This window comes from Rhopalosiphum maidis, chromosome 3 (genome assembly GCF_003676215.2).
Source record: "Rhopalosiphum maidis isolate BTI-1 chromosome 3, ASM367621v3, whole genome shotgun sequence".
In the NCBI taxonomy this organism is placed as follows: Eukaryota; Metazoa; Arthropoda; class Insecta; order Hemiptera; family Aphididae; genus Rhopalosiphum; species Rhopalosiphum maidis.
The window spans coordinates 31,154,845-31,173,996 of record NC_040879.1 but is presented as its reverse complement, the minus strand read 5'-3'; the positions used below and the strand labels follow the sequence as shown (position 1 = coordinate 31,173,996).

General features: G+C 25.7%; 2 protein-coding genes across 2 annotated transcripts in view; both read left to right on the top strand.

Moving 5' to 3' along the window:
- LOC113557886 (caspase Dronc-like) overlaps nt 1–11,433 on the top strand; it is a 24,829-nt gene extending 13,396 nt beyond the window's left edge. Inside the window, 1 exon segment of the mRNA XM_026963427.1 lies at nt 11,308–11,433. Coding sequence (XP_026819228.1) covers nt 11,308–11,433 — 126 coding nt within the window.
- Nucleotides 10,629–19,152, top strand: LOC113557885 (glucose dehydrogenase [FAD, quinone]-like). Its single transcript, XM_026963426.1, has 6 exons — nt 10,629–10,713; nt 14,688–14,887; nt 15,008–15,178; nt 17,034–17,752; nt 17,876–18,163; nt 18,664–19,152. Exons 2-6 carry the CDS (start codon nt 14,692–14,694, stop codon nt 19,150–19,152), a joined length of 1,863 nt encoding a protein of 620 aa, XP_026819227.1. The 5' UTR covers nt 10,629–10,713; nt 14,688–14,691.

The window sequence follows — 19,152 nt, the reverse complement described above, 5'->3', positions numbered from 1 at the left end:
TGCACCCAGCCACACCGATCCCACGGCCCGTCGCGCGTGTATAATACCGCGCTATGCGTTTTTAACACAGGACCGTACAAAGTGACCAATAGAACCATGTTGAAATCTGTCGTAAATTGTATTACAATTTTTGGTGGCCACCTTTATATGAATAAATGAATAAACAGAATAAATTGAACAATAATTGGAACGAGACACGGCCTCGTTGAAAATAAATAAAGTACATGATCTGTCCAAATATGCAACAACCTTTTTACCGAGCGCTAATGCACAATAATCTATAACCAGCAGTGGTGGATTTAGCGTCAGGCAAAGTAGGCAGTTGCCTAGGGCGGAAAAGTTTAAAGGGGCGGCAATTTTAGGCCAACATTTTATTGAGAATAGTAGGTTTTTTTTTTGATTTTCCAATGTAGGGAGATTACCCTTAAGGATGGCCAATAAAAATGTTTAATATTTAAATATAACATATTATTCTTGATAATATAATTAACATTTCTTCTTTATTTTATAATACATAACAATAAACTATAAACGTCCAAATAAATTATTGAACGACTGCCAGAAAGTATATCCATTATCTAAATACTAACCATAGATAACATGTTTCGTTGTTTTGTTTTTTTTTACCAATTCGTAAAAATTATTAATAATCGGTCGTGGGTCGTTCGATCGCATGGCGTACTCACTACACGCACAATACATACATAATAAATGATATATTTTATACGAACACTGGTGACGATCGGTTCGTATTGGAACGATAGTCTAATTATAAACCAGTCACTGTGAATATTTTTATATTATATATTCGTACGTACTAAAAGCAAGACGCAAACAAATTAAATAGTTTATTTTTTTTACATTATTTTTTCTCGTTATTTGCATGTTGTATAATAAAAAGTATGAATTTTTAAGTTTGATTATTTGCTATTGTTTTTTATAATAATATAATTTAAATTTGATTGAACACGTTAGTTTGTTGTAGGAACTTAATTATATCTATATAATAATTATATTTAATTGGTGAGCAAATTTATTCAAAAATATGGCGATATATTATATTTTAATAAAAATATTGTATTAGTACTATTTACTTGATTAGAACAGTTTATTAACATAACCAATATATTATTGTTTAGTATCAGTACTTATGGTTTATTTTTTTAGTAGTTATGTTAAATAAGTACTTAAAAATATGTTTTTTCGTTAATAAGTTTAATGTCGCGGCAAAATAAAATTTGCCTAGGGGTGGCAATTGTGTAAATCCGTCTCTGATAACTAGTATAACTAGTACAATTTTAAATAGTAAAACCACTAGAATATATTTATTACAATATAATATAATCTACGTATCGTGTATCTACATATGACTATTTTTCGGAAGTATTACATTTATTTTATTAAATTATTATAGTATTTAATTATTATAATAATGTACATTGTGTATACCATATTACCATATATACTAATTACTTAACGAAATATCTTGACGAAATTTGTAAAAATTTTAATTTTAAATACATATAAAAAAAATTATTCCTATGTATTTTTAATATCTTTCCGCAGATATAAAAGTATCTTTAGTTGGATTTTTTATTAAATTTTCAAAAATTAAGACCCAGCAAATAATTTTTTATTTACATTTATAAAAAAAAATTATAAAAAAACTTGAAAATTTCTCATTCCTTTCAATAATTTTTATTATTTTTATAGTATAATGAAAACGATAATAAAAAGTAAAAATTTCAAGTATCTATATTGTTATTATCACTTTTTTTTAAGTATAATTAAATATCAACAATTGTTTGAGGAGAATAATTATTTTATAGGAGATGATTACTGATGAATATCAAAACTCGTAAATATTTGAACTTGAAATGCTCATAAAAATTAATTTCACTTTCCGGTAGAATATTTTTTAACATATAGATTGATGAACTAATAAAGAATCTTGAATTAAATTTTTAAATCATATGTTTAAAAACAAAATGTTGATGAATTTTTAACTACAAAATAACTTACTGATTTTCACGATTTTTATAAATTTTGTATATGAATATGATAACACTTATTACATCCAAAAGGCCAGTTTCCAGTATGGCAGCTTTGGAGATAATAGTGTGAGTAAAATAAACTTAACCGGGCTGAAACCTGATCGATAATCAGAAGTCTTCAATTTTTTTTTACTTAAGAGCCATATAAAAATTAATAACAGTGTGGGTTAATGCATTTAACGGAACACCGTAGTTACTATGATAGATAATTATATTATATACAATGTGATCCCTATTAAAGGTAACACTAAATTATTCTGTCCAGTGACATTGGATTGATATGCGATTTTTGGGAGGAGATAGGGAATGCCTAAACACACATTTTTCTATAGTTTGCAAATTTTTAACTCTTTTATTGTGCGCATGCGCAACACAACTTGCATTTTTTTAAATGGCAACACTTACTTTTAACAACAGATTTGGATAGACCGATATTTTTTAAGTCAATTTGGTCCTTTTCATAGGCGTGCGCAGACTTCAATTTCCGGTCGAGCCTGGAACAATTTAATGCCCCAATACTTGGACAATGCCCCTAATTTTTTTTTTAAACACATTAGTACACATTCTAATTGTAAATTACAAACTGTGTAAATAGAATCAAGTTGAATGTTCACACAATATTAATGTGCTAATTTCTAGAAATATATTTTTGAAGTTTAACATAAAATGATATAAACATAATTATGTAAAGTACATACCATCACTGTGTAGATATTTATTTTCATTTTTCTTCGACTCATTAGATCTTATATTATTACTCTTTGCATCAGATATAGAACTCATTGTATTTGCTGAACTAGCTGTCAACATAAATAATATAAATACATTTAAATTTTATACTAAATTATTATTTTTTTATATACATTTTAAGAATTAGAATTAAATTCAATTTGTATAGCTTACTTACTAGTAATAAACATATAATTTACTATAAACATCACTGAAAATAAATTTAACTGTCAATGTATTATAATACAAATAAATAATATAACATAAATAACATACCTAAATATTTAAATATTTTAAATAGGTTTCTAATACCTATATGGCTATACCATTTATTTTATAAACTTTTATTAAAGATAACTCATTCAATTAGTTAAATTTAACTGAGTACCTATTTTGAATACTCTTATAACTGAGAAATTTATTAAAAAATACAATAATATAGTATTTAGTATTTATACTTATACATTACTTAAAGTTTTGAAAATGTAATGTGTTATTTGATAAAAAATAATTTTTTATTGAACAACGACTTTTAATTTTCTTTAGTTTGGCTTCTTTAAGAGCTTTACGTTTTCTATTTTCACAACCACTTCGTTGACTTGACATGTTTGAATAATATAAATTTATAAAAATTAATTGATAAAGTTAACACAATAACACAGACACACAGTAGACACTGACAAGACAAGTAACAAAAGTAAACAGTTAACCGATTAGATTATTGCAGAACGGATAGTTCACGCCGTTCACGGTCTTTCATTTGACAAATGAATAATACGAATAAACGTATTGGTTTTTACACAATTCTGCTGGTGCAGGTCCGCTTATCTTAATATTAAATAAACACAATGTACATAAAAATATAATGATATATTTATGTATAAGTATAATCAACCTATTAATGTCCATAGTCATAGTATATAATATTATTTTGTGTGCAATATTTTTGTTTTATGAATAAATTAATAAAATTGTTATAGTGGTACACAAATATTTTTAATCTTATTTCACAAATAATATTTTCATGATCTCGAACATATTGTTAAAATTAGTTATTAAATATATACCTACATACATTTGAAAATATATTATGCCCCCCAAAAAAGTTCCGGTCGAGCCCGGGCTCGACCGGCTCGCCCCGTGCGCACGCCTATGGTCTTTTTTATCATAGCTCTAAAACCAAAATTGACTAAATGACAACTCGTTAAAGTTTCGATTAAAATTATTAAATTTTTCAACAATTTTAAGTATTTTTTTTGTATTTGTAGGTTTTCAGACATTATTAAATAATTTAAATTTAATTTGAAGCAATACAAAAAAAAAAAATACTTAAAATTGGACGACAGTTCATACAATTCTAGGATAATTGTTGAAAAACTGAATACAATAGAACCTCGATTATCCGTGTTCACGATTAATCGTGATCACTCTTCCGAAAATTTAAAAATAATTATGGACTGTAGATGTATTATGTATAAAATTATTGTTTATATTTCTAATTATAATTAAATAAAAAATTTCAAAATTGTATGTATCTATGTATTTATAATTATAATTAAATAAAAATGTTCAAAATTTCATTATTATAAAATTGTACCTACGTATTTCTAATTATAATTAAAAAAAAATTACATTATTATAAAATGTCTCGATTAATCGTGGTTTTCACTTATCCGTGTGACCCCTCCCCGCCATTACCCCGGATAATCGAGGTTCCACTGTACTAAAATTGTAGTGCACGGCCGCACGGGAATTTCTGCCTATTTTATTGTCATATAATATATTATAACGGGCTCGTCGCCGTAGCGCGGAATACCAAGACAGTCATAGTGACGCGTCATATATGATATATTATTGATACCTACGCGAAATTTTGGTAAGCGGTCACTTTGTTTATACTGCATAAAAACTGCATAACGCGGGCACTTAGTATGATCAAATAAAATTTTAGATTGCAGAACGCTGGCTCTTTGTACTATTATATACATAAAGCATGTATTAATTATTAATGTATATAGTTATATACCTAAGTGTTATATGTATATAATGTAAATTATTAAAATGTAAAAGTTAAATATAAATATAAAAGGTAAATTTATTAAAAACGTTATAAAATATAGTATATATATTACTATTGATCAAAATAATCAGTTTAAATCAATTAAAAATGTGTACAATATAATTTCATATGTCAAAAACGAGAAATAATGTTAAAACTGACATATATATAATACATGGAATTTAAAAATTCAAAATTATTTCTTTGTTTTGGTGCTGGTTACATAAAATTAATAGCTTATTATTATTTTCACCAGAATTAGATTTTTGCTTCTTATGTAGCCTAATGCCACATTCGTCCAATTTTATTGCCCGCAAAATTGTCCAAAAACTCGGAGAATGTATAAGATACTTAGATTTACCAAATAATATTTAAACTTATAACAATTTTAATAAAATTGTATATAATATATACAATATAAATATGCATATACTTTATGTATAATGTATAATATGTGTCTGCGTTTAGTACTTTTGATGTTCGACCGTACAAAGTGACGTAGAACCCGAAATTTTATATCATTATTTTGTTTATCGAATAATATGACACGTTGGTGGTGAGGGACGGCGTGGCGCTGGCAGGTTAGCACGGCCCAACGTCCAAGCGAGTACGATACGGACGACATGTAGGTATATAATATACTTAAGTATTGATTGTCAATATCCAATCATTATATTAATAATAATGAAATAGCCAATAGGTGTATAATGACAAGGGCATATTTTAGGGGGGTGATATGGGTGTTAAAACACCCCAGTTCTAAGTAGTTATGATAAGCTTTTACATAATTTTGTAACTAAAAAAAAGACAAATAACTATAAAATGTGATAGTTAAAAGATTAAAGCGGAGTAAGTGATGGAGACAGCAGCAAAATTCTCTAAAATATTATAATTTATGGTAAGAAAATACAAATTGAACACCGATAAATATAAATTAATCGGTTGAATCTTTTTTTTTAGTACCTATGATAAGAACAACAATCCAAAATTTTGATAAACTATAAAACACGGTCTACGAATTACTTATATGAATAATATAAAAATGTCATATAGGAACTACAATAACAATAAAATTATTTGTTTGTGAATTATAATTTTTTACATTTAAATACTGCATACTTTAGTAAATCTATGATTATTTAAAATTATTAAAATTAAATTACAAAAAAATATTCATGAAAAATATAAACAGTTTAGTCATTAATGATTTCATTTGCTTATTCTAAATCAACTAATGTAACGGAATAAAATATACTATAGTTATAAAACATATTTTAAGGAGCATAACTTACAATTAATTTATTATTTATTTAGTAATTGACATATTAACACTATCTGTTTCCTTGTGTTTCTTAGACATAAAACAATTTTATAAGTTTAGAAGTAATATTATTTTATTCTTTGAAAAGTATGAAAAATCGAAAATTTCACAAATGCTTTTAAATATATTAATATAATAAAATATATATCCGAAAAATAGAATTGAAAATGAAAAATAATTTCATTTATAAGTAGATTCAATATTATTATTTTCATGAAATAATATATTAATCTTAACCAATATCAATTAAGAATCCATAGCAATATAGGTACATGCATTTTAATTCTTTTAATAATACTTGTATTATTATAACTATTATAAATTACTATTTGTTAAATAGTTATAATTAATTAATAATATTACCTTCACATTGTTTTCTAAAAATTATATTTTTATTAGTTAGAGTTTTTTTATATAATAGCACAGACAATACAATTACTTCAAATTACGAAATGATAATTTTCACATTTTAGTTTATATAAACAATCCCTGATTATTTTGTAGACATTTTCAATGTTTAAATAATTAAGTAAATTATATTCTACACCAAAATACATACAAAATAAAATTATGACATATAATTACATTTATTTAAATCATTATTGATACATTTCAGTACAATAAAAAAAAAAAAAAATGATTATTCTATATAATTTAATTCAACATACTTGTACACAATTACAGCATCATCAGCTGAAATTATATCACACAATTGCAGTAATTAAATTATACTTAAAAAAAAAAAACATTATGATTTGATACGAGAAAATATTAACAATTATGTAAATGTTAAATATTATTTTGAATTCAATCATACTTCTCTAGTTCTTTTATAAGCAATCCGTCCCATTGGCCAATTTTCATCAATACAAAATAAATAATGTCTATAATATTTTCTTTATTCGGTAAAAACTTATGTTATGTACTTAAATACTCGTAGAATCCCAGTTAAAACATTTTGTCGTTTGTTCGCGTATTTTATATGATCTAACCGTTATATAGTTCGTTTACTCATCACACTATCACAGTTTTACAAAATAAATAAAAAGTGGTTACATAGTTATAGTTAGGGCTACAATTTCTATGCATTTGCATGTTTTTTCCTTAAGTTAAAATTGATTGATTGTCAGATATGTCCACGATTAGACTTATTCTTGATTAAATAGTACAGTTTTTTTTGCATGTTTTGAACATAATGCATATTGTATTATTTCATATATATTTTTGAGAATCTATTTATATTTTGAGAATGGTATTTATTTAACGAACGTCTATACTTATTGGTTTAATTGTCGAATTATTGTAAATATACTAATATACTTATCTAAACTAAAATGGTTTTAATACTAAAGAAGAATAAGGGATTCAAAACATTTAATATGCTTGAAAAATATGTTAATATTACTTTAAATCCGAGACAAATCACGTCATTTAAATATGCTCCAACAACATCGTGTGATATGGAAACTGCAAAAGTTTCAATCACGGTAGATTCTAATCTACCGTGGTTTCAACCAGTACAAATTTTCGATTTAATCGCTAGTCGTTCACATTTGAAAATTTTAAAAAACATAATTTAATAATTGCATGTAATAATATTAACTAATATTAAAAAAAAATTGTTTTCGCATATTTTGTTATAATTTTTTACTGTATAGAATTCATAGCCCTAGTTACGATTAATTTTATAATAGAATACAGTTTTTAAAATATTTAAGTTTTTTTGAGAAATTCATAGACATTTTCCTTTTTATATTTTTATAAATTTCCATGAAAAATATTAATCACTGGGTCAAAAGTCTTAAAAATGTTACATAAGATCTCACATAAATAATTTTATATTAATAAGTCGTTTTATAGATAGCTCTATTAGAAAGAAAAACCTTAAATATTCTCATGAAATATGAATTTTAAGGAAACCGACTTATTAGTTTGCTAGTATCCCAGTTAAAACATTTTGTCGTTCGTTCGCGTATTATAGGCTTAACAGATGTACCTAAACGTTATATACTGTTCGTTTAAACATCGCAGTTTTAACAAAATAAATAAAAGATGATTTACATAGTACTTCATAGGTATATTGCATTCAAAGAAATTTTTTTTAATATTTAATTTTAGTTTCTATATAATTTTTTGAATACTTAAGCCTTGAATTTATTTTAATTCATTTTAATATCAATTTATTTAAGCATAAATATATAACCACTGACCTCCTACAACTAAATCACAAATAATACAATTGCAAGTGAACATTTTTAAAGGTTGGTTTATTTTATGAAACAATGAAAATATGTATAGTAATAATAATTATAAATTATAATAATAATAATAACCAAAATGGATCCAATATTCCAATTAATAAGTGATGTAAGGGCTTGGGCTTGGTTGCTTGTTTTTTTTTTTTTTTTTACTTTAAATTTATTGTTTATGGTGAACTAGAAATATATTTCAAGACATTACGAACAAAATATCAAAAAGTGTAATGCATAATAATATTTGCATATTAAGTGATTTTTAGATTTTAGAGTATAGTTTTTCATTTCACAATTTTTATAATTTTTGATGAAAAAGTTTGAAAATTCATAAATAAAAAATAAATACATTCATATTGAGATTTTAATATTTTTTAAATATTTAGAACTTCAATTTATAAAATGTATTGAAAAAAAAAATTGAACCTATTGTGCTGTTCTAATAGTAGTTAATACGTATTTATTTTATATTTTAGATGATACAATTCATACTTCAGCATACCTTTTCAAAGCCATTCTAATAGTTGATAAAATTATTAAATTAAAAAAATTATGCTTATTATTTATACTAATAATTATCATTATAGATGATCTATTCTGAATGAATTCACCACTGTTTGAATCAGCTATTTTGAATAAAATTAAAATTAATGAAAATTCTAACATGATGGATCACAAATGTATTTTCAAATGTGAAGATATCTGATATTCTAGGTAAATTTATACTTTTAAAAGTATTAGAAGGTATTATATACTGTGTAATAATGACAATTGTGGTATATATAAGAGTATAAATAAAAAACTTTTTAAGATGTAATTAATTCACTTTTTTATTGATCAATACTTGATATTTTTTTCTTATTATTCATATATAATATTAAATTAGCATTTGGGTACAACATTATTTGTTTCTATTTTAAATAATAAATACATATTACATCTTACCTATAATATATATTTAAGTAATTATTATCAACTAATAATTTGTATTCTAAAGATTTTAAATAAAACTTTAAGAGTGGTACTAAAAACAAAGTATAACTTATAATTAGGGCTCGGAACTAAAGCATTTGCTTATTTTTATAAATTGACTTAAAATGTAGCAAAGCGCTAGGAAAGTGTATGTACTGTTACAACAGTACAACACGTTCATTTATGAAATTTGAAGTGCTTTTTGTTGCTTTTTTCAACGATTTTTTAAAAGGATGCCTATTTCCAGTTTTTCTGATTATTTTTGCTGTTTTGATGAGTTTTTCTACTTTTTAAGGTTTTTGAGGAAAATCTCTTGGAAAATCTATAAGTAATAAGGCAAAATGTCTAGGAAGTGAAGTTTGATTTTTTTATAGTATAAAGATTTTTCTTTTTTATGTAATCTTTAATTATATTATTTTTAGCATAGTTGCAAATTAAATTTAGTACATACTTTATCACGTAAAAAGAAAGTTTTTTTTTTTTTGATTAAATATTTTTACTCAAATTTAAGTTTTTTAAATGATTATTTGAGTGCTTATAATGATGTTTATAAGCGCTTTTTAAGCGATTTTTAGCACGATTTTAAGTGCTATAAGTCCCGATCCCTGCTTATATTTAATTTATTATTTACTTAGTGATTGGCTATAAAATCTGGTATTTGTCTAGCATATTATTACAATCTGTTTCCTCGTGTGGTTTCTCAGATAAAAAAATTATAAATATAAGTTATTACTATAGCTATTATATGTTACTATTTGTTAAATAATTATAATTAATTATAAATATTACTTCCATAGTCCACTAAAAATTATATTTTTATTAGTTCGAGTTATAGTTGCACAGCACTGCATCATTTTTACAAAATGATAATTTTAACATAATTTATTTTAAAAATCCCTGCAATGTTCATTTAATATTTTGTATACGTTATTTTTATAAGTATTTACTTTTTTGTACAATAACATACATTTTTAATTTCATATTCCAAAACAGAATATTATTTTGAGTATAGGTATATCCGATATGTTTCCATCATATTTCGGACGAATAGTTTATGAGTTATGCATTTTTATTAACAAAGAGTAGACTTTCTCAGGGATTCTCAGCATATGGAACATACCGATCCAAAAACAACCCCCACCACGGTGATATCTGGCAAAACAGATGGTGGTTACCGCACAGGTAGCGCGTGTGATCAACGGTCATACATTTCGACAATCGGCATTTACACTTCATTTGCAACAGTCCTTCACGTTAACAACACCGAGCGATCCACACAGGAGTCAACCGTTGATCTGTAGCTGTAGTTCTGTACCACCGTGACTTGTGAGTATATATGTTTACCGATAGATTTTCACATCATAAATTATATTATTGTTAGTGTATTTTTTATTATTATATTTCGATTCACGTATGCCACTTATCGACTCATGTGGGAGGCTAGGAGATTTCCACATATACCTAGTTTTATTGTATATTTTCTTTTAAATTAAGATTTTAACATACACCCACTTCTCACATTTCTTACGATTTTGTAAAATACACTAATATTTAAAATAAGAAAATATTTTACATATACGTGGCGTGTCATTAATTTATTATTTTGTCCACTGCTGTTAATTAAAATTAAATATTAATTAAATACTCGTGTATCAATTCACATCAACCTATTGGCTACTGTCACACAACAGTACCTTTTAGTCACGTCGTAATAAAATAGAACTTTTTTGGTTATTTATTATCATAGTACTCGTCAAATAATATTCTTAATACTTTTAAGTTAGAGCTGTAGGATATTAGGAGCAGATGATATTGAATCAGTAACGATTTTTCAGTTTTTCTGCGAACATCCGCCTCACGCGTAATATTAAGCATGTGGCTTATTTATTTGTTAAATTTTATATAATGTTACTTCTAAAGGTGGTTTACGATTTCTCTGCAGCGGTTATCGTCGACATCTGGTCAGACGTCATGCTGTTCCATTATTTGACGGTGCAAGGGAACACATTCCTTTACGCACAATTTTTACTTCAACAATACATTTAAATCTCACAAGTTATATTTTTCAAAGATAATAAATGTATACTGTGGTGTGCACTCAAATATAAATAAAAGTAGCATGTTCAATGTAACATATACCATCCACCTACAAAAACGCTTTCAAAAACAGCCCCATTATATTGACTATATTATTCTATAGTATATTTTTATACGTAGTAGATTTTTTATGATATAGGTATTCTGAGGCCGGGGACCCACCAAAAATTTCAGGGGTGTCAACTGTTACACTAGAACTTCTAGTGTGCACCACTGAATGTATGTATACCCTAACAACACAATTTCATTTCATTTTGGTAATAATTGTTATGTTTATGCTAAAAATTATAGATGTTTCTGATAAATATTATATATGTAAATAGTGTATATGCTTGTTTCATAAAATTGCAATATATCTGTTATAAACAATAATGTACGACAACTTAATATAATATATGACGTTGAATATATTATATATTTTATTATTATATAATTATGTATAATATATGCACTATTATAGTGGGGTGCAATTATACAGAAGGTTGTACACTACGTCTATGATCATTAAAATAATAATAATAATGAATAAACAAAATCCTTTAGTATATTTAAAAAAAAAAAATGATATATTATTAATTATTATGGATGATGAACTGTTATATATACTTATTAACACAAAATCCCATTAAAAAAAAAAAAAAAAAAATTATAAAATCCTTCAATATTGATAATATTTAAACAAAACAAATTATAGAATAAGTAATAATAGTATTATAAATACAGCGAGATATATTAATAGTTTAATACAATAACTATATAATTTATTTAAATATCACTATTTTGTATGTTATACCCTTTTAACATAATTATAAGATCTCATAGAAAAAATAAAAATTATAAGATTCTTTACTATTTAAACAAAAAAATAATTAATATGTATATGTTATACCTAAAATATAATTATAATAAAAATATTATCATATAATTTATTTATATAGGAACAGCTGAACAGGAATACATATTCATACACTATATCTCTAATACATTATACATAATATTATAATAATAATATGTAGTTATAACTATGTTAAAATAAAATAATAATAATAATCCTAATATAAAGACTTAATAAAATTAAACAAAACCTATAGAATAAGTAGATATTAAATAGGCACTAAACTTATAGTCACATTTTATATTAAGTATTTATAAAAAAAATTATTATAATAATACAAATGTATAATTATTAAAAATGAATAAGATTGGAATTGGTGCCAAATTTAATATATGTATTATGTATTAGTTAATTAACTGCTACATGGTTAAACCATTAGAAATAAAAAAACGTTTAATAACAAACAGTAAAAATATTATATTATAGACATTAAATTATATTTTCGACCGGAAGAAATCCTGTGTTTTAAACGGTTAAGTACAAAAAATTGTTTTTTTTTTGTGTCTTATTATTTTTTCTGGAACAAAAACAAAATAATTATATTTTGTAAGTTAAGTCCACCTAATTTTTTAAATCTTCAAGCTGGAAAATATTAGGTGTATTGAAGAAATTCATAATGATTTTATAGAATAATATGTAATAGTATAAACCATATATTATTATTAGGGCTAGTGTTTTTATGCATTTTTATGTTTTTTCCTTAAGTCCAAATTAATTGGTAGTCAGATATGTCCATGATTTGGCTTATTCTCGATTAATTTCTTTTTGCACATTTATACATATTTTGAACATGATGCATATTTTAAAATTTTTTAATGCATAGAAATCCTAGTCCTAATTATTATACAGTAATTTTTATATATCCATCAACAATCTATTAGTTTTGTTTTAAAATATTTTAAGAACTTTTAATTTCATACACACTTATGTTGAAGTTTTATATCTTATACATTGAATAAATAGTTAGATAAAAAATGAACTTACATTGGCTACATTTATTTTTTTTAAATGTTAATAGCAAAAAATAACCTGTGTATATTATATTAAAATATATAATATTTTATATTACTCATTAATAATTATACCATTTATCTGTTAATGATTTGTTATCGATTTCTTTTAAACGTTATTCAGTGTTTATGGGTAAGTCTTATAGTATACATAATTTTTATTAAAAATATTTGGTGAATAAATTAACGTTGCCGAACTACTTGCAGTGAAAGTCATTGTAATACAATGAAGCGATGTTAAAAAAATATAAACCAATAAATCCCATATGACATTGTTAATAAAAAACGCATTTTTTCTTATAATTTTAACAAAATATAATATTTTGTATTGAATAATTATTGACACAGTATTAATGGTTAAATAACTTCTAAAATGTGTATGCAAGTAGTATATGTGTGAAAGTGTTTTTACGAAGAACATAATTTATTATAATATATTTATTTCTATGATATATAGTTTATACTGTTTATAGCTGGTATTATACACATATTTAAAATGATTTAAATGTACATGTATATGTAATAACATACAAATCCGTAGAAAAATAATAATATTATAATATGATAACATAACTTACATATTTTAATTCAGCTCTTAGATAATATCATAGTAATACAGTAAATTCCGCATAATATGATCACATTGGTTTAGATTATTTTGATTTTATTTATATAATCAATATTTATTTTATTTATTCCATAAAACATTTTTTTTTTATTGATGGGTTTATATTTATATGTATGTTTAAAATTAAATTAAAATAATTGTACACGAGAATCTAATAATTTAATTTTCATATTAGCCTGAAATCAATTATTGTAGTAAAACGATTATACACTCGACATTTATGCTGAAGTAAAAATAAAAAAAATTTACTAAAAGAAAAAAATGTACATTTATTAGCGAATTAAATATTCTATATTGATATAGGTATATATATATATATATATATATATATATTTAATGATTTGTATTTTGAATTCACTATATTATTGTGTTCAATTTAATAATATTAAAATGAGTATAAATGGTAATAAAAGTAAACATAGTTTAAAATATAATTATGAATATATGAATAATAATATAATTATAAGTTATAACTATAACTATATAATATCAAAAGATTTATTTGATAAGAAATTAATATGGTAAATTATAACATTTTCAAAATGTTCTTGAAAATTTACATCATTAATCATGTAGAAGTGGATTCAAACTTAAAATATCAAACAAATATACATAATCGTTAATTCATCTCAATATAGTGTACATTATATTATCGTCGTTTGTGTTACAGAATAATGAGTGGGGTGCAAATGATACCCATGGATTCAATTGTAAAGGCTGCATCTACGGTGGCTTTCTTGCCTATTTTATTTGCGTCTATTAATTATTTTCAACACGATTTAAAGTATACGGGATCAGGGATCATAGATCAACCTGGACCTTTGCTACTTCGCAAATACGATTTCATTGTAGTCGGCGCTGGATCGGCAGGTGAATATTACTTCAAATACGAATTATAATATTTTTATTACAGTGATATCGTGTAGATGATTTCTTCGAAATTAAAAATATTTAATACGTCATAATAAAAAAAAAACAATAATTACTTAGGTGCGGTGCTGGCGAATAGGTTGACCGAAATAACAAGCTGGAATGTACTACTAATTGAAGCCGGAGGAGATGAAACGGTACTAACAGACATACCTTTGATGTCCGCCAACTTGCAACTATCTGAGTTAGATTGGCAATATAAAACCGAATATCAGGATACAGCATGTTTGGGTGAGTAATACTATAAATAATATATATATTCTAATATATACCTACTTTGGTTTTAAATTCATAATATGGTATTATTTAAATGTTGTATAATTGTTATAGTCTATTGATAAATAGTTATCTAAAAGTTTCATAGAGTTCTTTAATATTCTGAGAACTATAAAAGTGTTATATTTTTTAGTTTCCTATTACATGTGAGTATTTTAAAATATGAAATGTGATATTATTAACTGCACTTACCGAAAATTTAGGTTTAATAACTTTTATAAAATATACTAAGGCTATTTTATTTTATGATTGTAAAAAAGGGGGGGATAGTAGCTAACATATTTTCAGTATTGTAAGTGTTTTTTTTTCGTCATTGAAGAATAAGACATTGTATTAAATTTGAATTTATATAATATTTTTTCACATTCGATAATCGATTTTAGCGAAGCCTAATTATCAACATTTTAAAGTAAAATATATGATATATTTTTACTGAAAACATTGTATTTGAAAATAAAATTGTATGTATAAAATTCTAAATGCCCTCGAAACAACAAAATAATTACAATAATAAATCTTTATTTAAATATCCTTTATTTTATCTAAAGTTAAACTTGTATAAAATAAACTGTGTTTATTTTTAAAGATGATTTGCTTATAGTATGAAATACTGAAAATCAAAATAACTAAATTTCCAAATTTCAGCTTTTAAAATTATCTATTTTATTTTATTTTACTCTGTATATCTTAAATTATAAAATTACTTATAAATAGGGCTCGGAGTTTGTTGCATTTTGCATTTTTTTTTAGAACTTTTTAGACGATGCTCTCCTGACCATAAATGTGTTTCATTAGCATGTGAATCTGAACAACTAATTTTTATTTTGCATTTTTCGGTGTTCATTACTTTTTAAGTCATTTTTTGACATTTTAGCTCATTTTCCCACATTTTTACTGATTTCACATTTGTTCAGTTCTTATCATTATACCGATAACTTACTTAAAACTTTGAAATTACAATAGACTAAAATTAGTACCTATCCAATTTTATCTCACCGATTGCAGTCGTCGTTGTCGTGTTGTAGTGAATATTACATATTATACCTAAATTTTATTATGTTTTATTTAATTTTAAAGGACACTTTTTGTAATTTTTTTATAATATTTAGAGTTATTTGTAAGCTTTGATAAAAGTATATGGAATTGTATAGCAAAATAGAGTAAAATTAAAAAAATATATATTTTTATTAATTTAAAACAAATATTTCTAATTTTTTTTTGTCATTTTTTAATGTTTTTAAGGTCATCAACTTGCGAGCCCTACAGTTATAAATTTTCGTGATTTAGTTTAAATTTGAGCTTCAGAGTGTTTCAAAATAAAAATCAGCATCTATAAAGAATACAATTATATAAATTGGCTAGACAATTAAATATAAATATAAAGTTTACATATTTAATGATGATTTAGATATTTACTAATTATTATTAGCTATCTACTATTTTTTTATTACAGACTTTATTATAATATTTGTATTGTTTATATTTAAGCTCTTTGTCTAATTAAGAAAAAATTGAAATTTCAAATATTTAAAAATTAATTTTATTATGTATAGAAAGTACTAAAAATTGTTTACATTTGACTGTCTTAAGTACCAAATAGGTCCAATTTGCTACCAGAAATCTCCCTCAAAGTTTAGAATTGAAACATTTTTATTAAATATTCTTACTAAATTTTTTAAACATAATGCCTACAAAGTATCATTCATTGCTCGTTATATGTTAAAAATTATTACAAACATTATATAGCATATAATTATATTTGACATATTAAGTACAGATATTCTTATATTTATTTACATATATATTTCAGCTATGGAGAATCAACGCTGCAATTGGCCACGAGGCAAAGTTTTAGGTGGGTCTAGCGTGTTAAGCTATATGCTGTATTCGCGTGGAAACAAAATGGACTATGATAACTGGTTTATGCAAGGAAATTCGGGTTGGGAGTACCACGATGTGCTCCATTACTTTAAAAAATCAGAAGACAACCAAAAACAGTCTCTATCTCAGACTCCGTACCATTCGATTGGCGGCTATCTGACGGTATCTGAAGCGCCGTACAAAACGCCGTTGGCTGACGCGTTCATCACGGCTGGCCGTGAAATGGGTTATCATGTACGTGATATAAATGGTGAACATCAAATCGGTTTCATGACACCACAAGGTACCATCAGAAAGGGCACCAGATGCAGTACGGCAAAAGCTTTCTTGACACCAGCCAGACTACGGAGGAACCTACACGTGTCCATCAATAGTCATGTCACACGCTTGATAATTGACCCTCACACAAAAATCACCACCGGCGTCGAAATGATGAAAAATAAAAAACTGTATACCATTCATGCCAATAAAGAGGTGCTGCTGTCTGCGGGTTCCATTAATTCTCCTCAGCTACTTATGCTCTCGGGCATAGGCCCTTTAAATCATCTAACAAAAATGGGTATACCAATTATAGCCGATTTAAATGTGGGCAAAAATCTTCAAGATCACGTTGGACTCGGTGGCCTCACGTTTTTGTTAAACAAAGAGGTAAAATTATATAAATTAATAATATTAAAAATATATTTTATTTTTATCAGATGAAAATGTAGAAAATAAAAACACGCTGAAGAGAATTAGAATATAACCACATGCATTTTCGTTGTTTAATAGGTATCACTAAAGCAGCGGAAAGCGGAAAATTTTGATACAATAATGGACTACGCATCGATGGGCAAAGGTCCTTTGACGGTTATGGGCGGTATTGAGGGATTGGCGTTTATCAATACCAAATATAATAATCTATCGGTCAAACAACCAGACATAGGGTTACAGTTCATGTCTGTTTCTGCCAACACTGATATTGGTGCACAGTTGTGGAAAGCTCACGGGTTGAATCAAGATATCTATAGTTCCGTTTATAGACCAATTTATAACGAGGAAGCTTGGTCTGCTATACCTGTAAGTAAAATGTCTTTAAAGAAACATGGAAAAAGAAAATATTATATTTTATTTTCATACTGAATACAATTTATCAGAGTCGACTTAATTAAAACGTTTTCATGATTAAAAATTGTATGGATTAGTAACATATAGTTTATAGGTACTAATCACGTAATTTCATATTCATGTATCGACTAGACCTAACAAAGATTATTCATTGCGCAGATCGTTCTCGGTATTTATTAGAATTAGGTACCATAATATGAAGAATTTTATTTTACTATGATAGTAAAGTTTAATTAAAAAAAAAAAATTATTTCATTTATCTAAAATTATAACTGAAGTTATGTTCACTAATTTTATATTGGTCCGCTATAGTTTTGAACATTCTTTACTAAAGTTTTATTTGTGTATATTAACGCAAATGAATCATATTTGAAATTCAATAATATAAGACATACCCACAACCCTCGCCTTTCTCCGTAGTGATAATCAACGTTTCATGTATATCTAAACAGATGTTGTTGAGACCCAAGAGCCGAGGTGAAATACTGTTGCGGACCACCGACCCATTCGAGCATCCCAGGATTTTACCCAACTACCTGACGGTCCGAGAGGATATAAACACGTTGGTGAATGGCATCAAGTTTGTGGTAGAAATGGCCAAGTCTGCGTCGTTCAGTCAGTACGGGAGCCTTCTGCATAACATACCGTTCCCCGGTTGTGCTGCATTGCCGTTCCTCACGACCGCCTACTGGGAATGCATGGTCCGGCAATACACCGTGTCCATGAACAATCCGGTGGGGACTGCCAAGATGGGCCCCAAGTGGGACAAGACCGCTGTGGTGGATCCACAGCTCCAGGTGTACGGCATCAAAGGGCTTCGAGTAGTGGACGCGTCAATCATGCCCACGATAGTCACTGCTAACACTAATGCGCCGGTCATAATGATCGCCGAGAAAGCCGCGGACATGATCAAAGATAAATGGCTAAAAATGAAACCGTGA